The following is a 23,267-nucleotide window of genomic DNA, read 5'->3' as shown; positions in this document are numbered from 1 at the left end:
CAAGACTGGTGTCTGGTGAAGGTGGGTGGGCGCGCTTGCGCCTTGTTCTTTCGGAGTAAAGCCAGGGCTTTATCGCGGCACGATTTGGTACCAGCATCTCTTTCCCCAACCCAAGGGGTATAAATAAAAGTTCACGCTCTTTCAAACATAGGTCTTCCAACTAAAAAAGCAGCGTTATGCCGGTAAAATATGAAAATAATATCTGAATCGAGCCAGAATAGTAATCATGTAGATGCACAGGAGGAGCGGGTATACATTCATGCCTAGGTTTGCTCCCCTTGTGTGTTTGCTGAATTTTTAAGTGTGAAAATAGCACTTCGGACAAGTTTGCTCTGGGTCGCGGAAGGATGCAGTTAACCACTAAAATGATAAAAAAAATCCTTCAGTAGCACCTTAAAGACCAACTAAGTTTTTATTTTGGTATGAGCTTTCGTGTGCACTAAAATGATGTATTTATTACATTGACTAACTTCGCAAAACAAAACGTAGCTTTTGTCTTGTCCCACTACATCAATAAGCTAACATCAGGAGAAGAGCCTGTTGGATCAGGCCAACGGCCCATCTAGTCCAAAATCCTGTTCAGCAACTGGTATTCCGAAGCATTACTTTCCCCGATCGTGGAGACAGAGCATCGGCATCCTGGCTAGCAGCCATGGATAGCCGCCTCCTTCATGAGTCTAATTCTCATATGAAGACGAGCCATCCGAGCTAGGAATTTATAACCTGAAACACACAATTTCGATATGTATACTATAGGGCAGTGATGGGCAACCTTTTGAGCTTGGTGTGTCAAAATTCGCCAAAAAAACAGAGCATAACTCTGGTGGTGTGTCACTTTGAGGAAAAAAAACACAATTTTGCGATATTTATAGTTTAAATAACAAAAATGTATACTTGTAATATATAACTGTATTTAATAAACCAAAAACTAATTATTTAACCAAACCAAACCAAAAAACCCTTATTTATCACAAAGTGCCCAGAGTTCTTGAGCTTTTTGGGGGGAGCTGCTGACCAAAGTTTTGGAGGTTTTTTTGGGGGGGGATGCAAAAGTTGCTTTGCTTCTGGGGGGGATGCCCCAAAGCTGCTGTGCTTTTTTTGGGGGGGGAAGAGAACAGAAATAAATGACGAATAATACCTTCGCTGGAACTAACACGCAGCATTGACATAGTCTGCCAAAGTGCCAAAAAACCCAGCACAGAACGGGTTAAAAAATCAATCTCTGGCTACCAGCAACAACAACAACAAAAGGATCTAGGTTTTAAGAGCAGAGACAAGCTCTAGTGGAGACAAGCTGTAGGAGGAGTGGGAGAACAAATGGGGGGGGGACAACAACAACAGCATGAATGGGCCGATGGGGCACGTGCCAGCAGTGAGGGCTCTGCGTGTCACGTCTGACACGCGTGTCATAGGTTCGCCATCACTGCTATAGGGGGTGGAAACTGAAGCGTGCGAGTACACGGTTAGTCGGAGGTAAGGCCCAAACTGTTCGATATGGCTTCTGTCCAGGATGTACAACCAAAGTAAAGCGCGCAGATCGGAGATGAGGCTGAAGGCGCCTTACAACCCTGCCATATTGCCCAGTTAAAGCTCACTGTACCATGGAAGATTCGGGCGGAGGAGCCGCCTCCCGGTCTCTATGGCTACCGCCCAGTGTTCTATGCCCCACCCTCAATCCCGAACTACGCCTGCGCACTAGCGCCAATGTCGCGTTACAAACACATCCCTCCTCCTTCTGTCCCCTCCCTTCGTCGGTTGAGGATCTGGAAGCTTCTGCGCCATTTCATTTGGTCTTGGGCGCCATAACAGGCCGGTGGACCTGGCGGCGGCTGTTGACTGTGGAGCGATTTTAACGCGGTTTGTTGTTCGGGGGGTGGCTCTGTGATTTTTTTGATTATTAAAAAACGCGTCTGACGACATATTTGAGAGAAAACCGAGCGAGCTTTATTACCAGCCCCGGCTTTTTGTGGAGATTTCCAAGCATATTTTTGTTCTTTCGGCGCCTTCCCTTCCTTTTCTTCTTCCGGTCATGGCGGTTACCAACGAAGGTGGGCTCTCCCCTCAGGCACCACCACAAAGCCAGGGCCCATCCGCCTGGTACCAGTGAGTCTGAAACGATTTTTTTCTCTCTCTTTTCGCGTGGGGAGGGGAAGGCTGCGAGGCGAAGCGGGGCTAATTGAAGGAGATTCTGGAGGCAGTCGGCTGCTAACACGAGTTTTGCCATCCAGAGCTACTTGAAGGGCGGGGGGGGGGGAGGTGAAAAACCCGTAACAAATAAAGCTATTATTGGTGGGAGGAAGGCTAAGGGTGATATGGCTCACGACAACCGATAGGTAAAAAACCCCAACAACTTTAAAGTGAAGCTTCTGTAGGTATACGAAGAGTATCCTCGTCGGATTGTGGTGCCAGCCCTCTTTGCTTCAAAACTCACTTTTGTGGTGTAGCATTTCTTTAACTTTTTCGGAATTGTAACCGAACAAAACCAAGGAAGTAATTGTAGTTGATCAGGGTCATTCCTTCCTGCCCTTGGCGTCCCCCCCCCTCCGTTTGTTGCTTCCTTTTCCCATAATCCGTTTTGAGACTCTAAAATCCTTGTATGCAAGCAATGCAGTCGTGCCCATAATTATTCAGAATTAAGCAAAACCCTGTTTCCTTCAGTAGGGCTCACACCTACGGGTGTGGCACTTTGCGAAAGATAATAAAGGGCTTGGGAAAAGGCTGCCAGCTTTAAGTGGAATTGGGGGGGGAGTGCACACGTTGGATTACAGCTAATAACTAATTTGTAAGCTGCCCTAGTCTACTGCATGAAGCAATGTAGTAATTTATGCTGTCAAGCATGTTTTTGGACAAACGTGTCTTCTGTGTAAACTACCATGAGAGCTCACAAGGGCAGTCTAGTTTTTCCATATCCCCCCAAAATTAGAACAATAAGCTGTCAGAAACAGCCGAATCCCATGTATGTTTCCCAAAAATAAATGTCCAAACTGGTCTTGAGAATGTTCTTGAATGCTTCCTTTGAAATCAACAGGGTTCAGTGGTGGTTGGCATTGGCAGGATTGTGCTATTTTTTAGGCACTTGCATACTGTGTGCACCATGAGTCCTTTTTTTTGAAAAGTCCAGTAAAATCTGGTTTCTGTTAAGGAGGCTTTTTGAGAAAGTAAAATTCTACAGTGTGTGATTAAAAATAAGTAAGCACTGTTGAAGGTGGGAGTAAAAATGCTTAGAGAAAGACTAGTAACTTGATCCTAACACTTTCTGAGTGTGTTGAAAGTGCATCACATTCACAGTAGTCGCTCAATATTATGCCCATATTGCAGGGGAAGGACCTCAGAAAATAATAATTTTTCTGTAGAACGGACTGAAAGATAATCTTGTAGCTCTTCTTAATTCTAATAAAATTTATTTTAAAAAAGAACTGACTGAATGGTTGCAACTCTTTTTCATAGGAATCCACAGCAGAACCATGGAAGTCCTGAGCAGAATGGGAGTTTTTCAGCACCCATTGGTATGTTGTTTATGGGAATGTATGCGTAGTGTTTGGCTGATTATGTTTTATATCTAAAATGTTTTCACCCCATTTAATTAGTTGTCTGCAATTCAAAGGTACTTGCTGAATTAGGTGATTCAAGGCTCCAGACAGAACCTCTTTCCTCTATGGTTTGCTAGTGATAAATATTCCTCTATTTAAGGCATTAGAATATTTTTCATATTTTGTGGTAGTAATACAGTACAGTCAATATTTTTGCTTTGATTATTAATAAACACAAATTAATAAATCAAACTCTTAATGAAGAGAGCAGGATCATAGAACAAAAGCGGTTTGGAAACAGGAGTGATTATACCCTACTATGATAGATCCAGTGTATTGTAACTAAAATGGCTGCTGTTATATAACAGCAGCCATCTTGATTGTTAAATACTTTATATTGCATACAGTTGAATGCCTCCAGCTCCATAGTGGCTCAGAATACTAATTTGACCGTTCTGTGATGTGAGTGGAGCATTAATTTCTAGGATTCGAGCATTTTTGTTTGAAAGGAGGTTCTATGGCTGTCAAATGAAAGATCTGAGCCACTTAAAATCTTTGAGGCATAAGGTTTTTAATAATGCTTCTGAGTTGACTTGGAAGAAACATTATGCAGTTATGACATTGTTATAGTTCACAATAGCAGAAGTTTTAAATCAAAACTTCCATCTATCCCTCCCTCCCCTAAACAAAGGAACGGGAACTGGGCAACAGAAAGTAGAAGGCGCAAGTTTGAAAAATACCGAAAAGCAGAGATCTAGCAAGAAGACAGATGAGATGACAGTCTTTATGGATGACTTGACTTTGAGTTCACCAAAAGAAAGGTCTCGTTCAAGGTCAAGGAGCAGCTGTAGCAGAAGATCTTCTTCAAGATCATCTAGCAGGTCATCTTACTCCACAAGATCAAGTTCGAGTACTTCCTCTTCCTCCAGAAGCTGGAGTAGTTCAAGAAGCAGATCAAGATTACGTGCTAAAAGGAATTGTTCTTGGAGGTGCAGAAGGTATTCAAGATCTTATTCCAGAAGCCGGTCAAGATCACGTAGCTACAAATACCGAGAAAGATACCATCCTAGATACCATAGGCGATACCGTCGCTCTCCTCCAAGATACAGATCACGGAGTAGGTCTCCTGGAAGACCATGCTATAGAAGATCTTACTCTAGAAGCAGGTCAAGAAGCAGAAGATACTATGGATTTGGAAGAACCATATATCCTGAGGCTTATAGAAGCTGGAGAAGCCGTTCTCGATCAAGATCTCGCAGTAGAACCCCTCTTCGCTTGACTGAAAAAGGTATTGGCAGGTCATCAATCTATATTGGTGCAGAAACATACTAAGATATTTTCAAACTTTGCTATAGAAAAAATATATCACATCTTAGTTTAAAAAGTCCTGCCTAGAAACTTTTGCTGTACTTTCATTAACTGATAGAAGTAGAGATTTCTTCTCCAAGAATAGCTGTACATTGAAGTTACTGTGATTCGGTTCGGTTCAGTTCAGTTCCTGTGTTCATATTTAGTTGGTTGTAGAATCACTTGATGTGTTTGGGAAGTCACTGTCTCAATTCTTCAGTGTACCGTCTTTGAAAATTACCCCTACCCCCAAGTATAAATTCCGCTTTTCTGCTCAATCATCACTAACTTTCCTTTATCTTGCACTGTGGAACTTGCCTGAATTCCTTTTTTGTGTGCTTTCAGTTAGTTTTCTATTGCATTTTAAACCCATATCACCTAGAGTGCTGAGTACCTGCTGTTCTATATTTGTTTTAGAAAAAAGAGAGCTACTGGAAATCGCAAAGGCCAATGCAGCAAAAACTTTGGGGACAGACAATGTGGTCCTGCCAGCCAGCTTGAAAATTGGTACAAAATCAAAAGAAAGTGAAAGCAGAAAGCCAGATGAGGAGAGTGTAAAATGGTAAGTGAAATGGTTATTCAGATGCCAAAACTAAATGCTTTGAAAAACTACATCAAAAAATAGAGTTAGCCTTGTTTCATCATTTGAAAATAAATATTTGAAAATATTTTCAAAATGTAGTTAGTATTTTTCAAGTTTGGAAACCAAATGGCAGATGTCAAATCTTCGCCTGTTGAGGTAAAGTTACCAAGTAATCCTAAACATCTGGGCTCTTTGAAAACGTTCTGAGATTTCCTAATGATTAAATAATAAAATGAATTATGTATTTTACTAGCTCTTCAATTTACTGGATGGGGTTCTTTTTCATACGTTTTGCTGACCCAGATAAGGCTAATTTATATGGATGTTAAATTTCAAATGGTGTTCTAATACCTGTCAAATTGTGATGCAACAAAAAGTTTCCAGAAATTCTTTATCTGGACACGCAGCGCATTTTACATGCTTTATTTCTGTCTTATAGAAATCATGAATATGGTCTCCAGCACTGATGAAGAAAATCTGGTGGTAACTAAGTGATTATGGGCTGTAGCTGAGCTAACTTAGGGGAGGGAAATAAAAGCCAAGTTAGCAAAAGCTGTATTGTATTACGCATTTCCCAGAAGATTAGAAAGTTTTTACACAAATGAAAACCTGTGGTACTCACTGTGAAATATCAGGGGCTTGTTCCATTTCTAAGTTAAGCAAGAATTCAGACAACTATAAAATGGTATTGGCAGCTCTCCCAAATGTGAAGGGGGAGATCAGAAGAATAGGGTCTTCACTTGCAAACAAGATCTTCTAATCTCTATGAAGCTGATATGTAGGAGTTAATGATGTAACAATTATTTTGATAAAAAATATTACACTTCATCAATTCATCTTCCAAATTATCTAGTGAACACAGCATTAAGGAATGGACAAGGTTATACACAATATTTTCTGAAAACAGCAAAGATGAAGTCCCCTCTTTAGTAGGCATTCATGCTTCACATTGAAGGAAAGAGCAGGGGAAAGCCTGTTAGTCCCACACTTTTTGTTGCACTCTCTGTTGTTTCATCATTGCTTTCCAAGTAATGTGAAGAGAACTTGTAGCGGCGAGCCTTCTCTTCATGTGTTTGCTCCCCACACGCCCTGGAAAATTGTAATGGGGAGGGGGTGCGCCTAGATACAAATCAACCAAAGGTGTATACTTTGAGTGATCCTAACCATGTTTATTTTAAAGCCTGATAGCTTTATTGTAGGTTATTTTCAGATACGCAAATTTAGGATTACAGCTGTAGTGTATTAGAACATATTTTGTTCTTTACTATGAGCTATGTGATCAGCCATTGGTTTAAAATAGACCTTCCCTTTGAACAATCCAGAAAAAATAACAAAAAGGGGATCTGAGACTAGTACTACAGTGTGGGACATGGCCTTTCTTGTACCCCTGAGATCAAGAAATTGAATGTGTATATATATATATATAGAGAGAGAGAGAGAGAGAGAGAGAGAGAGAGAGTGTGTAGTTTACAGTTCTATTCAGAAGCAAGTACACGTGAGTTAAGTGGTTCTTCCTTCAAAATAAAAACATGCTTCCAACCTTTCATGTGAAAGCTTAAATATATTAACAAAAGACAGAATTGGTATGGGGTCTGGAAAAATAAATCCTACATCTCTACTAATAAGGTGCACATTGTGATAAAGGATTTTTGTGGAGATTTTATTTCTGATATATGATCTATGTTTAGATGTTTTAATATGGATTGTGTAAAACATCACAAACATTAAGAGTGGGGCTAGAGAAACTGACCCTCCAGATACTGTTTAATTCCATATTCAGTCTCAGCCAGTGAACAGGGATTATGCAGGTTATAATCTTCACATCTGGAGGACTACTTGTTCCCTATCCCAGTTACAGATAATTCAGCTTTAAATCTGCTTAGAACAGGCATAGGCAAACTTCGGCCCTCCAGATGTTTGGGACTACAATTCCCATCATCCCTGACCACTGGTCCTGTTAGCTAGGGATGATGGGCATTGTAGTGGGAGGGACATCTGGAGGGACAGAATTTGTCTATGCCTGGCTTAGAAGCATAGGACAGGTAGCAATAGGGAGAGTGCTCTAATAGGAATTGAACTTTTTAGTCCTTACCTATGAGCTTTAAAGATTCAAGTATGGAAGTTTGCACAGGAGTTGATCTTTAAGCAGCTCTGTGTGTCTTCATACATTGTTCTAATTAGATTACATCTTACAATTTATGTTAATTTTATTTTTCAGAATGCATTGTGGCAGGGTCACTGGCCCTAAAACCAGCAACTGTTCCTTTTAAAGACGCCACACTGTCCCCAAGAAAAGACAAGAAAAAAGAGACCCCATCTGGTCAATGGATTCCTGTTGGGAATGAGGAAAATGTTATGTTCCATAACATTTCACCTAAAAGTACATCCTCTAGAGCATGCCAGTACCCATGTTCTGTTTGAGCTGTTCAGGCATTATGGGGTTTGAAATCCTCTCAAAATTCAGGGTTTAAATACAAAATGCTTAAAACTGTATTAATTTGAGATTTGGTTTATTTTCCAGATATACTATGGGAGTTATATAGAGGTCCAGAAATTACAGGTTGGAATCTTACATTTTTGTAAATAACTTTTCATGTGGCTGTAATAGACTAAATTACAGGTGGGTAACTTTTCTCCTTGTGAGTCATGTAGCAACTTCTAGTGTTTAATGTGAGTGTAGCTTAATTACTGTACTACATATAAAATCATTTTTTCTACACTTTAATACTTTTTAAGTCAACACTTTAAAAAGTGTGATTTATGGCTCCTGGTGGTAATTCATTTAGCTTGTGTAGCTTCCCACATTCCTACTTAACCTGAACACCACCATATTTTGCAAGTGGCAGAAGGATAAGCAAAGAAAATTCTACTTGTGCTCTTTAAGTGGCAAAATGTTGAATTTTCGGTTGCACAAGGTTAAAATATTTTTTGTCTGCTGTCTTGTTATGGAACCAGCATAATTGCTCTCATGCCTGCACTTTTAGTTAGAAGTAAAACATTTGCAATGTCAGCTATGACCTTCTGAGCTTGTGCATGTTAACTGCTAATTGGTAAGAGCCTAGTGCTAGATAAATAAATTCAGGTTTTTTTGTAGTTTGCCCCAAAGGCTTATAATGCAAACTTAAGGTAGAATTTAAGTAGACTGCCTTTCAAGCAGAAAGGGCTGGTTGGGGCAAAGTTGATGTCAAATGAAAGTAGGTATTAGGTAATCCCTATATTGTATGGATGTGTTGCTATTGCTAAATGTGATTAGTTCGTATGACATTTAAGGAGAAAGCTAGATTTTGTGACTTGACCTAAAAGCTAGAGATAAGATCACTTGCACAAGCAGCACCTTTCATTTAATATGCATAAAACTGGACTACATGTATAAAATAAAAACTTTTAAATAAACCTTTCCTGAATAATTGTGTGCTATTTCTGAGCATTTATACTTAACAAAAGTGAATGGGATGTTCCAGGCCAAAGAAGCATGAGCATGTTGCACTTTTCCTCATAATTTTGGTACCTGAAAATGAGGCAGATTGTTCTGTAAATTTTGTCAACAAAATACAAAACAACCAACCTAACATCCACTGCAGCTAAGGTAATGGTCAAGGGCTGAGATTGTGTAATGCTAGCACCATCTACTGGAAGCTTTGAGGGTTTTGCTGTGAGTTACAGTGTTTATTTCCAGGCCTCTACTGTAGCCAGCATTGCCTGAATTGTACGACATCCAGGCTGAATCACCTGCTGTCTTGGAAAGTAAGTCCCTTTATTAAAAGCAAAGACATAACAGAGCAGGTGAACTTTTGTACTACCACTTCAAATAAAAATTGCTTTGGAACTTGAAAGCAAAATTACTGGTATTTGCAAGGTGGAGAACTATGCCCTCTTAACTGAGTTTGACACTGGTGCCTAAGGCATTTTGAATGTTAACATTTATTCAAAATTCTGCTATGAAGCTGAATCTGCAAATATTGTGAAGATGTCTTATGTCATTACTTCATCAAAACCAACCTGGAAAAGAAATTTGTTATGGTTGGCTGCTAAAAACAATCCTTTGGTCTATATTCTGTCTTGTAAAAGCACATCCGAAGAAAATCAAATGGTTTTTCCCCACAGTACCTAGCAGCCCATGGTTTTTTTCTGCCTGCTCCACCAGCACCTTGCCCAATTGACCTCTCGCCTCCCACCCTCCCCAGGCTCCCCATTATTTACATTGGAGATAAGCAATGCAGCCAAAGCACCCAGCTCCATGAGCTGTCTTGTGAGGGCGCTTTGCAGTGCCCAACTGCACTCCTGTGTCAGTTCACTATTTGCTGCCCCAAGCCCAGCTGACGCCCATCCTCTTGGTGCCGGGTGGCTCCTGCAGTAGCTGCTTGCTGTCTCAGGACCACCCATGCTTACACCACTACTCCAGAGCCCTGGCAGCCTGCGGCCCACGTGTTGGACCACACTGATCTAGAGAGTTTTCAGTTCACTTTGTCCTGAAGATAAAGGAACCCAGGTTGTTGGCAACCCATCCCCCATTGAGGCACTGAATTTGTCACCTGGAACAGTACCATTTGAAGTATGACTGTCCATCTCGAAGTAATCCTTTTGGGTAGTTTTTGCAAAGATAGGGTCTGAGTTGACTGAATGATCATGGGTGGCGAGGCCAGATCTTTAGTTTATTCCTAAAGCCAATTCAGCCTTGGAGCTCATTCTTCCTTGTTAGTGACATGGCATGCACCGTACATCTCTGGCAGCTATTACAAAATTAAATTAACTAGGAACTGTGCCCCTGTTCACACTGCTCTACAACCCTTCTGACATTCCCTCCATTAAAGCCCCATGAGCTTCCCCTTCCCCCCCAAGCAACTGCCAAGCTTGCTTTCCCCTGTCGCAGCCCCATGTTTGAAGCCACTTCTATAACCCTGCTTTACACCTGCCTGCTTTCACCCACATCCATGCCTTTTTTGTGAAACCCCTTCCTTGCACACAACACATCCCCATGCTAACCTGCATCTTTGCCGTCCACACATTGCAACTACTAAACCTTTTAATCTGCCCAATTACAAAGTCACCACTCCCTATTCTTCAGTCCCTTTCATACACCTGCTTTCATCTTCACCCACTTTACCTTCTCTCCTTTTCCCTCTGCCATTTTCTCAACCCTTGCACACCATTTTCATGCCTTATTCCCTCTCAAGCCCCTTTGCCCACACCCAGTTATTACATTCACCCCTTTTCCATTTTTTAACTCCTGTATGCACCCCAGCTGATACATCACTTTATGATGCATACATAGTATCTCAAGACCAAACCTGTCAGCTTGTTCAGTTAGGGAAGATTAAGTTCAGTTGATGGCTGCTGTACATATATGGGTTTTTGCTTGTTAATAAAATACCTCATTTTAATCTACATTGAATCTGGAACTTCATGTTAACATGGGAACAGGGTTGAAATATATTTGGGAAGGTGCTATGTATTTGAGGGTTCTGCATCCTTTGTGGCAATTTTCTTAGGTATAGACTAGAGGGTATTTTGGGCAGGGACAGCAAATTTTGCCACTTTAATTAGGCGAGCCACCCTTCCTAATTGGTTCAGGTTAGATTCATCCGGCTCTCTTCTGGCTTCTTTCTGCACCCTCAGGAAAGGAATATTTATAGTATGCGCCTACTGTTCTGGTAATCACTTTCCAGTATCTTGTAGCCACACTGATAACTGTTAAGAAAACTATAAACTATTTTTATTTCAAATACGAGAACTGTGTGTGTAGAAGAGGAGGAGTTTGGATTTGATATCCCGCTTTATCACTACCCGAAGGAGTCTCAAAGCGGCTAAGAATCTCCTTTCCCCTCCTCCCCCACAACAGACACCCTGTGAGGTGGGTGGGGCTGAGAGACTTCGGAGAAGTGTGACTAGCCCAAGGTCACCCAGCAGCTGCATGTGGAGGAGCGGAGACGCGAACCCGGTTCCCCAGATTTCGAGTCTACCGCTCTTAACCACTACACGACACTGACAGTTATCAAAATCCATCAATAGGTGCCACTGGCCAGACTGCTGAGTACCAAGGATGTGATGCCAGGTTTCCTTCTCTAGCCTTTTCCTGTACAATAGTAGGAATTCTAAAACTGAACAAAGCACCGTGTGTGTTTCTCCAAGTCAGCTATAAGGAAGGTATCTTCTGGCAATTCATGTGTGACAAATACATGCTGCAACCTTCATGAGTACATGGCCACCTCCAAGAGCCCTATTAGGCATTGTGAGCTTGGGCAACTCTTGTTATATTTGGAAGTCCTCCTGCATTCATACCAGGGAATAAAATAAATCTGGGTGGGCGTGCAGCAGGGCCTCCAGTCCATTTTTTTCCAGGTGCCATTTTCCCCTTATGACTTGTATCACATGATCCTCCTCAATGATTTTGCTAGTCCCTTCTGAGGCACAGGATAGCAGCCACAAAACACTATTTCCAACCACTCCCAAGTTCATTCATTGCTTAGGCTTCCCCTTTCTCTTTCTGATCCTTCTAAACTGCTCTTTGGTTAACATGGAAGCTGGAGGGAGTTGCCAGTTACTGTAGGTTTAATCACATGTCTCTGCCGCTCCTGGGCATTGGGAGGTATTACGGTAAGCCATTTGTCTTCTATGGGCCTCCTGCTTATCCACTTGAAAGAACATTCTGGTAAATAACCAATGTTCAACTTTTTCCAACAAAAGCAATATTGGAGAATGGGTACATATGCAAAAAATTGCATTTCTAAAAGCATAAACCCCATATTGTTAAATCATGCTTTGGTTCCTACTAACCATGTCTGGCTATTCAGGATTAAGTTACTCCCACTTGCTTCAAAGGCAAGGCTATGGAAATGATTTCCCTGCTTTGGAAATAACAGCCCTAACTCTTAATATTTTTCCTTGTACCACCATTTGGCTCCTTTACCACCACCAAATATTTCCATTAGTCAGAAAACCAGGCAAAGTTCTGCACTACCTGTTTTACCATACGAACAGGAGTGAGGATCCTTTTCCGGCCAGTGGCCAAGGTTTTCATCTCCCCACCCCCGAAGGGCCAAATTTGACAGGTGGGCCACACTAGTTGGAACATCAAAGTGCAGGAAGAGGTTTGTAGTGGAATCCTGTTAAAAGGGGAAACCTTTTAGCTGGGATTCTCTGCAAACCCCATCCTGAATCCTGACAGAGAAAGGGCAGAACTCCTCAATGCCTTCTTTGCCTCAGTCTTCTCCAAGAAAGAAAAAAACGCCCGACCTGAAGAATATGGAGCAGATGATTCAGCAGGGGAAACACAGCCCAGGATAAGTAAGGAGGTAGTACAAGAATACTTGGCTAGTTTAGATGTATTCAAGTCTCCAGGGCCAGATGAACTACATCCAAGAGTATTAAAAGAACTGGCAGAGGTGATTTCAGAACCACTGGCAATAATCTTTGAAAATTCCTGGAGAACAGGCGAAGTTCCAGCAGACTGGAGGAGGGCAAATGTTGTCCCTATTTTCAAAAAGGGGAAAAGAGAGGACCCAAACAATTACCGCCCAGTCAGCCTGACATCAATACCAGGAAAGATTCTAGAGCAGATCATTAAGCAAACAGTCTGTGAGCACCTAGAAAGAAACTCTGTGATCACTAAAAGTCAGCATGGGTTTCTGAAAAATAAGTCATGTCAGACTAATCTGATCTCATTTTTTGACAGAATTACAAGCCTGGTAGATGAAGGGAACGCTGTGGATGTAGCCTATCTTGATTTCAGCAAGGCCTTTGACAAGGTGCCCCATGATATTCTTGTAAAGAAGCTGGTAAAATGTGGGCTAGACAATGCTACCATTCAGTGGATTTGTAGCTGGCTTACTGACCGAACCCAAAGGGTGCTCATCAATGGCTCCTCCTCATCCTGGAGAGTAGTGACTAGTGGGGTGCCACAGGGTTCTGTCTTGGGCCCAGTCTTGTTCAACATCTTTATCAATGACTTGGATGATGGGCTTGAGGGAATCCTGAGCAAGTTTGCAGATGACACCAAATTGGGAGGGGTGGCTAACACCCCAGAGGACAGGATCACACTTCAGAATGACCTTAACAGATTAGACAACTGGGCCAAAGCAAACAAGATGAATTTTAACAAGGAGAAATGTAAAGTACTACACTTGGGCAAAAAAAATGAAAGGCACAAATACAGGATGGGAGACACCTGGCTTGAGAGCAGTACATGTGAAAAGGATCTAGGAGTTTTGGTTGACCACAAACTTGACATGAGTCAGCAGTGTGATGCAGCAGCTAAAAAAGCCAATGCAATTCTGGGCTGCATCAATAGGAGTATAGCATCTAGATCAAGGGAAGTAATAGTACCACTGTATTCTGCTCTGGTCAGACCTCACCTGGAGTATTGTGTCCAGTTCTGGGCACCACAGTTCAAGAAGGATACTGATAAGCTGGAACGTGTCCAGAAGAGGGCAACCAAAATGGTCAAAGGCCTGGAAACGATGCCTTATGAGGAACGGCTTAGGGAGCTGGGTATGTTTAGCCTGGAGAAGAGAAGGTTAAGGGGTGATATGATAACCATGTTCAAATATATAAAAGGATGTCATATAGAGGAGGGAGAAAGGTTGTTTTCTGCTGCTCCAGAGAAGCGGACACGGAGCAACGGATTCAAACTACAAGAAAGAAAATTCCACCTAAACATTAGGAAGAACTTCCTGACAGTAAGAGCTGTTCGGCAGTGGAATTTGCTGCCAAGGAGTGTGGTGGAGTCTCCTTCTTTGGAGGTCCTTAAGCAGAGGCTTGACAGCCATCTGTCAGGAATGCTTTGATGGTGTTTCCTGCTTGGCAGGGGGTTGGACTGGATGGCCCTTGTGGTCTCTTCCAACTCTATGATTCTATGATTCTATGATTCTAAGGTGATGGCAAGCTGAGCAGGATTTGACCCCTGCTCATTAGCTTTCTGTCTTGGCTGCAGACACCTGTTCCCTGCTGGGAGTGTGTGTGCATAGCCAAGGGAGGATTTAATTCAGCTCTCTTGCCCATCGACTAAAATCATAACTGTTGACAGGCAGGTGGGTATGGCTTGGAGACTTCACAGGCCAAACAGAAACCTCTGGTGAGTCAAAATTAATCAATCTTTTTAAAGTTTTACATAGTTGGATAACTAATTTAATCAAACCAACATACAACTTACAAGTTTACATTTGAGCTTGAGTAAAAATGCAGCCTTTTACCATATACAAAGGCAGTGGTTTTCATAGAAACCTCAGATACATTAAAAAAAAATGTGAAACAAATTTGCTTTAGCTGGAACCTAGACTTAAGATATGAAAAGGAACAGAAAAGGGGTTCTCTGCCAAAATTCAAATGATTTGTTTTCAATGGTTACATACCTACAGTATTTCTGTTCAAGACAAATTTGTTCTTGAGGAGCAATACTTCTTGGACAAGCTTAATATTCGTACTACCTTGGTTTACAGTTTAAGGTGCTTTTGCAAAACAGGTTTTACACTTAGGGAATTTCTGAAAAAGCAGGCAGCTACAATGCTGAATCTGCCTCTGGAACTTTCTAGCTTAGACAGCTGTTCCTCTTTCCAAATTCTGTTTAATCTCTGCAGTATATTTCCCATAGAACCTCTCAGCCTTCTTGTTGAACTTGGCATTTCTCTCATTAATGTAGTCAATATCTGCATCATCATTGTATGATCGTCTCCGGCTGTATTTTTCACGTTTTTGGATTCTGGAAGGAAAATGAATACAGTGAGACTTTGCCTAATGCAAACATCTGCTCAAGGACGATTTTTCTTTTTTTGAGCCACTACTTTTTCAGCTCCAAATGCTCGAAGAAGATTAAATAAGAATTAAAGTCAACAGAATTAAATAACAGAATTAAAGTCAATTAAGAGTCAAATTGTCAAAAAAACCAAATAGCAGGAGACTATTTAAAAGACCTGACTATTTAAAAGACTATGTAAAAATGCTTTTACTTGTCTTTGAAAAAAAGCAGAACAGAGAGATGGAGTTTCAATGGAACGGCCTCCCAGGTTTTGAGGCTATGACTGGAAAAGCTTTGCTACTCATAAGGATGAACCTTATGTGTGCGGTGGGTGGGTGGGGCTGTCATACAGGACAAGATGCTCAAAAAGTTCTTTTAAGAAGCTCTGACATTGTAATTAGTCAATGTTTCATTTGCTTTTGTACTTACTGTTTTTCAAGATCCGAAACCATTCTATCAACCCCTTCTTTACATGGCACATGAGTCCCGTGGAGAAGGCTATTTGAAGTCGGAAATAAATCTTCGCCACTGAATGAGGGGGAGGAAACCCAGACACTTTAACCAGTCCATTACTGACAGTATTAAAATACATGTCTTCTAGATTTCATACCCAGCAAGTCTCTAATCAGATAATGGGGGAAGAGATTTTCCTACTGATACAAGTACAGTATTACCTCCCCGAACATCCATTGTCTAGCATCCATTCCAGCGAACGTCTGCGGCAAACCTGGAAGTACTGGAACGGGTTACTTCTGGGTTTGCCGCTTGCGCGGAAGTGCAAACCGCTTCGTGTGTGTGCACAGATTCAGCGCTTTGCCCTGCGTCCTTTTCGGCTAGTGGCTGGGGCAAAACGAGGTATGACTGTAGCCAGACATTGTGTATAGATGGGCTTTGAAGACACTCAAACTCGGGACGCAAGGGAGAAACGTGCTAAGAGGAAGGCACGCTGGGCATATCCACACCGTAATCAACTCCCACCTGGAAACAAATGTCCCCACTGTGGAAGGATGTGTGGATCCAGAATTGGCCTCCACAGTCACTTACGGACTCATTGTTAAAACATTGTTTTTGGAAGACAATCTTACTCGGCTACGAGTGATCACCAAAGAAGAATAGACAGTTGCCTTGACCTTCTGAGGCTTAGCTGGGATCTGTCCATTTATTCCTGCAACAGCAGGTTCTCTCACAAGGGTCCAGTTGATACAATCTCCCAAATGCAGATGGTCCTGCTGCTCTTCCTCACAGAGCAGTTGCAACCGATTACCATTTTGCGAGAAGTGGAGGTGCACAGCATGCATGGCAGCAGCAGCAGCGAGTGGAAATGGCAATTCTTTGCTGCCTGCTGCTGCTGCTGCACCTCTACCTCTCAAGGCATTTGGAACCGATGGCCTCTGTGAAGGACAAGGAGGAACCCAGCTCCTTCAAGTTATTCTCCAAGGTACCAGAACACTTATGTCTTTTCTTAAGGTGCTGTGTCAATTTTTGCATTTGTATGCTTTTTAGAATGGTAAGTCACTCTGACACACTTGATGTAAGTGACAAATAAATGTTAATAATGCTAATACTAATAATACGGGGCAGACAAAATAAGACTTACCTTTCTTCTCTGAGTTTTTCATATTTCTCCAGGTCAGGTTTGATCTGCCTGGTCAACCTCTGGTACTGGCGTAACTGGGCTGCTGCATAATCTATGAAGTAAAAAAAAAAGTCTATTGTACTACTAAACATAATCACTTGTTAATAAAAGCTCTTGATTTTATTCACACTCAATGGCTGGAACAGATGGGGCCAAACACCTTCTTACCAGAAAATCCAAGATCAGGATTTTTCTTCTTCCTCTTCCTCTCAAAACGTTCAGCATCCTCTGCACTGATTTCTAACAGCTTCACTCTCTCATAATCTTCTCCTTTTGCCACACACTCCTAGGACACAGCAAGAACATTTTGATATTTTGAAACAGGGGTTCTCTTTCAGCACAGTGAACTTTTCCAAGGCTAATTGAGTTCTGCCTGTCAAAATATAACCAAGACTGTACTCCCATGCACAGTTACTGGGGGATGTACTCTGGCTCCTGCCATTGTTAAGAGGACCTGGGACCACTAGGAGACTGCCCCCTGCCTCCCTAGAATATCATCAAGGGGGAGACCAACCTGACCACATCCATTGGCCAGGGAAGGGGCAACTGTTTGCTTACCTTTTTCTTTTCCTCCACTTTTAGTTCCCATTCTAAACGTGCCTTTTTTGCTTCCCAGTTTGTTGGCAATTTCAGCCTTTTATCTTCCTCCACAACCTCCTGATGATTTAACTTGCGGGCTTCATTCTTTTTAAAAGGAGAAGAAACCAGAAAGATGTTTAGAAAACAGAGTTTACTACCGTACAAGTAAAACATGCTAAAGAAGATCAGCCTCTAGGGCAGGTCTCTACGTCATAAATCTTTGATCCACCATATGTTGCTGATCTAAAACTTTCATCGGCTGCAGCCAGCATGGTCAATGACCAGGGATGCTGGAAATTGTAGTTTACCAACATCTGGAGGGCTAAAGGTTGCCCACACCTGATTTAAGGCGTCAGAAAATTTCCCAAAGCAAACTGAAATTTTTTCGACTCAAACCTGCATTTTAAAAACCCATTTTAGTGAAGCCCCTAAGCAAGTGTTAGGATGTAAATTCTCATGCTGGCTTATTGTTACATATACACTCCCTCCAAGCTAACAAGCAGGAACCAGAACTGTTAGCACCAACACCATAATGAGAGATCTCACCCTTTTCAAATGAAGCTCTCTGAATTTCCTAAGTCGCTCCTCTCTCTTCTGTGCAGCCATTTCTTCTGTTGTAATGGAAGCAGGTTCTTCTGATGTGTCAGAAGTAGCCTGAAAAGTCACCCACACATGTTATAAAAGAAAGATCTGCTTTTGAGATTAAGTGTTTAGTATATGAATATAAGGAACAGTTATAATCTCAGTACCATGGAAAAGTTATATTAAGACATCCAAAAAGCATTAAGCATGCACATTTCCACAAGAACAATGTAGGACCACAGAAGCTTTCAAGCTATGTCCTTAGTAAGCCTTCCTCAGCAGTAACAATAACAAAAGAGGAAGCTCAATGATTATATTTATAGCACACCTCACCTATCGTGTTAGGAGGAATTGAGAAAGTGATCAAGACCCCCAAACACGAGAAAAAGCAAAATCCATAAAAATAGCCCCCAGTGCTGGCAATGCATATTCAGTTGCAACAAGGCAGCTGAACTACTTGGAATGGTTATGATGCCACATACATTATAGTGTTCCCAACAGAGACCTCCTTCTACTGTCTGCATTAAGGCAGCTATGGAAAAGCTTTTAGAGAAGCTGCGGAAAAGATCACACTGGAATTCTCTACAACATTATTTCACACGGCTCTATTTAGGGTGACATTGCAATTTTAATTAGTTTAAGTTACCCTGAGTAATTTGTATGAATCAGAAGCGTAGGCTATAAACTCTTATATAAGGAAATCAATAAACGTCCCCTCCCTGACAATGCCAGAGCCATTTCCCGTCCATGCTGCAGCAGTGACAGAAGATTAAAATAAAAAGAGATTAAAAGAACCGGCTTTCCCCACCCCCCCAAAACATCCCTTCGCCATCAGCTCCTGCCTCGGGGTTCCTCAGCACTTCCTCACCTCCATGTCCATCCCTTTATCCACCATCCCCTCCTCTCAAACCTCTCCCTTCCCCGCCTCCCCCAGTTCAGAGGCGCCCTCAGCCTTCTCCTTTCCTGGTCGGTCATTTCCTCCCCAACACTCTCCTCTCCTCTTCTCTCACCATCCCAGGCGAAGAAACACCATGATCCTCTACCGCCGCCATCTTCCTCTTGCCGTAGTCGTAAACACTGAAACTACTTCCTGCCTTTTCCCTCTCCCGATTCCGCCTCTCCTAATGACGTAGACGCCTCCTAATGACGTTTAGACTGTAAAAGAACAAACAGTAAAGGAGGAGGGGACAGCACACGTATTAAGGAAACGCATGCGCAATCTATGTCGGCCTCGTGAGCGGCCGCCGCTCGTTGCACTTGCGCTGCAGCGCCGCTACAAGACTGAGGAAGGAACTGCATAGCATAGCAAAAAAGAAAAAAGGCGTAAGAGAGTACAGACTGTACTGTATTAGGAAAGGTATGTTAAACTTAAAAGTCAGGGACAGGGTTACCAAATAGGCACAGCAGACCCACTTCCTGTACTGTAATTCAAAACAAGAGCACCTATTTCATGAATTTTAAATCCCACTCAAAAGTGAGATTTAAAATCCATTCCTTCCCTCGCCCGCCAAGCTATGCTTACAAATGAACATGGGATGGCAGTATAGTTCTAAATATTCATCCACAGATGTTAATGGAATAGAATTTGATCATTAAGTAGGCTGGTCACCTTTTCTTTTCAGCTCTTCTGTGACCAAGGGCACAGCACCTCAGAGGAGATGCAGACTGCCTTTTCTCATGAAAATCTTTCTTTCTTTTTTAATGGACATTGGCCTTTGGTCATGTGCAGTGCTTCCCCCAGAAACCTGCTCTGATTTTGAGCAAACGTAAAGTGGTTTGTCGCTCTGAGAATACACACCGGAACGTATAAGATCATATGCAACTAAGTTCTCCTCAGAGTAGACCTACTGAAATTAATGGACCTAAGTTAGCCAAGTCCATTCATTTCAGGGGGTATAGGGTATAGAGATGCAGGTAGCGCTGTGGGTTAAACCACAGAGCCTAGGGCTTGCCGATTGGAAGGTCGGTGGTTTGAATCACCACGACGGGGTGAGCTCCTGTTGTTCGGTCCCAGCTCCTGCCAACCTAGCAGTTCGAAAGCATGTTAAAAGTGCAAGTAGATAAATAGGTAGTGCTCCGGCGGGAAGGTAAACAGCGTTTCTGTGTGCTGCTCTGGTTCACCAGAAGCGGCTTAGTCATGGTGGCCACATGACCTGGAAGCTGTACGCCAGCCCCCTCGGCCAGTAAAGCGAGATGAGCGCCGCAACCCCAGTGTCGTTTCCCCTAACGGTCAGGGGTCCCTTCACCTTTTTACTCTGAGTATGCTGGATACAAGTCATTCTAAACATTTACTTAACCCAGGGGTCAGCAAACATTTTCAGCAGGGGGCCAGTCCACTGTCCCTCAGACCTTGTGGGGGGCCGGACTATATTTTGAAAAATAATATGAACGAATTCCTATGCCCCACAAATAAGCCAGAGATGCATTTTAAATAAAAGGACACATTCTACTCATATAAAAACACCAGGTAGGCCCCACAAATAACCCAGAGATGCATTTTAAATAAAAGGACACATTCTACTCATGTAAAAACATGCTGATTCCCGGACTGTCTGCAGGCCGGATTTAGAAGGCAATTGGGCTGCATCCGGCCCCCGGGCCTTAGTTTGGGGACCCCTGACTTAACCAGTAGACTACTTTTCTTTATCTATATGTTGTTCTAAACCTTTAGTTTCCATCAGAGAAATGTCTTTAAGCTCTTCTGTGTAAAGGAAGAAATTGTGCCACAAGTAATATTTATTAGAAAAAACAGTAGGGGGAGAACAACGGCCTCCTTATTCTTGTCACCCCATAAGAACAGCAAGAAAAGAGATAGATAATCCACACAATAACACTTGACAACATGGTGCTGTATTCCTGCCTCAGTTCAGCACTCTTAGTAATCAATTGTTTAGCAAGTGCAAATTGTTCAGCGCAATGTTAATTTATTGATCAATCAATCAATCAATCAATCAACCTAGAGATAGAAAATGAATACAAGTCAACCAAGGAGAAATGTTTAAAGACTTTGGGGGGTGGTGGTATCCAATGTTAGCCTCATTGAAATCAGTCTCACACTTTACTAACCTGTTGTTCTTGAGGGTGGGCATCAGGATATAAGCGTGGTATTCTGCCCCGGCAGGTAGATTTATGTCTACATGGCAATCTTATCAACAAGGTGAAACCGGCACCTGAGTGACAGGGAGGGAGAATCTGTGGCCCTCCAGATATTGTTGAACTCCAGGTTGCATCAATCCCAACCAGCATGGCCAAAAGGGATGATGGTAATTGTAGTTCAAAAACATCTGGAGAGTCACATCACTCCTGTATGAAATGCTGCAGTTGATGTTTCACCGCTGCCCTCTACTAGGTAATATGAGATATATTCCATTATTAAGTAATTTTATAGACACCTGTCAACAATATACTCTTCCTGGTCAGCAGCTAATTTCAAGGAAGGTTAGGAGAGGGAGACGTCACCCTCAAAGAGAGCTGCTCGCTGGTCTTGTTATATCAGTAACTGCATCCTTATACAGACTTTTCTTGTCTCTGGCTTTGAAACTGATGAGTCAGATTTGGCCTTAGGACTTCTATTTGCTGACGCACGTCAGCATCCATGGAAAACCATGACTTCTTTAGCGATTACTACTGGGGTGAAGAACCTCTGTGGCCCTCCAGATGTCATTGGACTCCAGCTCCCAAGCAGCACAGACAATGGTCAAGGATGATGGGAGTTGTAGCTCAGCAATGTCTGGAGGACCATAGGTTCCCCACTCCTGCTTTACAATTAAAATAAGATGAGAAGAAACAGAGGCGGCAGGGGCGGTGGGGGGTGGAACTGTTGGAGAAAGAGGTTTGGAAGAGAGATTCCTTACTCTCTCTTAGTAGAGTTACACAATTTTACACAATGGAGATTGTTCCAAGCACATTAAAACTTTGTTAGATTTATATCTGCCCTCATCCACCTTTAAACAAACGTTCCCCATCAAAATACTTAAACACTTAACTTTCCAAATAAGTGAATTCTTTACTCCCTAAGGTAAATCAAACAAGTCTCCATCTGCTGGCAGTGAAAGAAAGGTGGAAAAGGTTCCATACAACTCCCAATGAAAAGTACTTGGCTTCCTTACAAAAAGGATCATGCAATATTTTGGTTAGCAAAAATGCAGTCTATAAAATTTCCCTTTTGGAGAGATTAGTTCACTTGCAGGGAGCCATAGCCGCACGGCTCCTTCTTTGCTTGTTCCAGGAAGCACAAAGAGGAAAAAAAGCTGATAGCTTGCACACCCACTCTGGTAACTTGAGTTCAGGTCTCAGGTTAACCCTTTCATGCAGGCATGTATGAACTGTAAAGGTAAAGTTACCCCTGACCATTAGGTCCAGTCGCGGACGACTCTGGGCTTGCGCGGTCATCTCGCTCTATAGGCCAAGGGAGCCGGCGTTTGTCTGCAGACCGCTTCCAGGCCATGTGGCCAGCATGACTAAGCCGCTTCTGGCAAACCAGAGCAGTGCACGGAAATGCAATTTACCTTCCCACCGGAGCGGTACCTATTTATCTACTTGCACTTTGACGTGCTTTCGAACTGCTAGGTGGGTAGGAGCTGGGACTGAAAAATGGGAGCTCAACGCGTCGTGGGGATTTGAACTGCCGACCTTCTGATCGGCAAGCCCTAGGCTCTGTGGTTTAGACCACAGCGCCACCCGCGTCCCTTGTATGAACTGTAGTAACTGTATATTACAACGAAAACTTCTTAGCTATAAGCTTGGTTCAGCAGGGAAATAAAAGAATCAGAGTGAACTGGGGAACTTCGAAAGAAATTGCTTTGGAAATGTTTCATTTGCACACAGTGACTGCATTTTGATGTCACAGAATAGAATAGAATCATAGAATCATAGGGCCATCCAGTCCAAATCCAGTCACGATAAACTATGGTAGGGATGGGGAAGCTGTGGCCATCCAGATATTGCTGGATCAAAACTCTTATCCATCCTTGACCATTGGCTATGTTGACTGTGACTGATTAGGGTTGGAGTCCAACAAGATCTGAAGGACTCCAACAGGTTTAATATGACAGGAGTGAATCTCTGTGAGCCTCCTCCAGCATGGCTGTGAGGTGGAGCATGGAATCTTTCACCTCCATCTTTGTTTCACTGAGGCTTGTCATGTTCAAAGCTGACAAAGTGTGGTTAATTATAACTATGGTTCATTGAACCAATTCAGCTTTGTAAGCCTTATAAGCCATGCTTTGAAAATGGTTTGATTCAAGCAAACCATAGATATAGATTTAGGTATAACAGCCC

At 42.4% G+C, this 23,267-nt stretch overlaps 2 protein-coding genes across 3 annotated transcripts; one reads left to right on the top strand and one right to left on the bottom strand.

Annotated features, from left to right (window-relative positions):
• Window positions 1-1,789: 1,789 nt before the first annotated feature.
• RSRP1 (arginine and serine rich protein 1) lies at window positions 1,790-8,853 on the top strand. Of its 2 annotated transcripts, XM_035118294.3 has the most exons (6): window positions 1,790-2,103; window positions 3,448-3,506; window positions 4,222-4,818; window positions 5,295-5,439; window positions 5,900-5,943; window positions 7,679-8,853. In XM_035118294.3, coding segments are annotated over exons 1-5 (876 nt in total). In that variant the 5' UTR covers window positions 1,790-2,029; the 3' UTR covers window positions 5,901-5,943; window positions 7,679-8,853. The 2 variants fall into 2 exon arrangements, with proteins under 2 accessions (XP_034974185.1, XP_034974186.1); XM_035118295.3 differs by lacking the exon at window positions 5,900-5,943.
• A 5,698-nt stretch (window positions 8,854-14,551) lies between these two features.
• Window positions 14,552-19,072, bottom strand: SYF2 (SYF2 pre-mRNA splicing factor). Its single transcript, XM_035120940.3, has 7 exons — window positions 18,998-19,072; window positions 17,952-18,059; window positions 17,385-17,510; window positions 16,995-17,112; window positions 16,788-16,878; window positions 15,620-15,718; window positions 14,552-15,154 (listed from the first exon to the last, which is right to left on the bottom strand). The coding sequence occupies exons 1-7, from the start codon at window positions 19,037-19,039 to the stop codon at window positions 14,989-14,991; spliced, it is 750 nt and encodes a 249-aa protein (XP_034976831.1). The 5' UTR covers window positions 19,040-19,072; the 3' UTR covers window positions 14,552-14,988.
• Window positions 19,073-23,267: the final 4,195 nt, after the last annotated feature.

The sequence above is a fragment of the Zootoca vivipara genome, chromosome 6, assembly GCF_965207765.1.
Source record: "Zootoca vivipara chromosome 6, rZooViv2.hap1.1, whole genome shotgun sequence".
In the NCBI taxonomy this organism is placed as follows: Eukaryota; Metazoa; Chordata; class Lepidosauria; order Squamata; family Lacertidae; genus Zootoca; species Zootoca vivipara.
The sequence above is the reverse complement of the archived record's forward strand: the minus strand, read 5'-3'. Positions and strand labels throughout refer to the sequence as shown.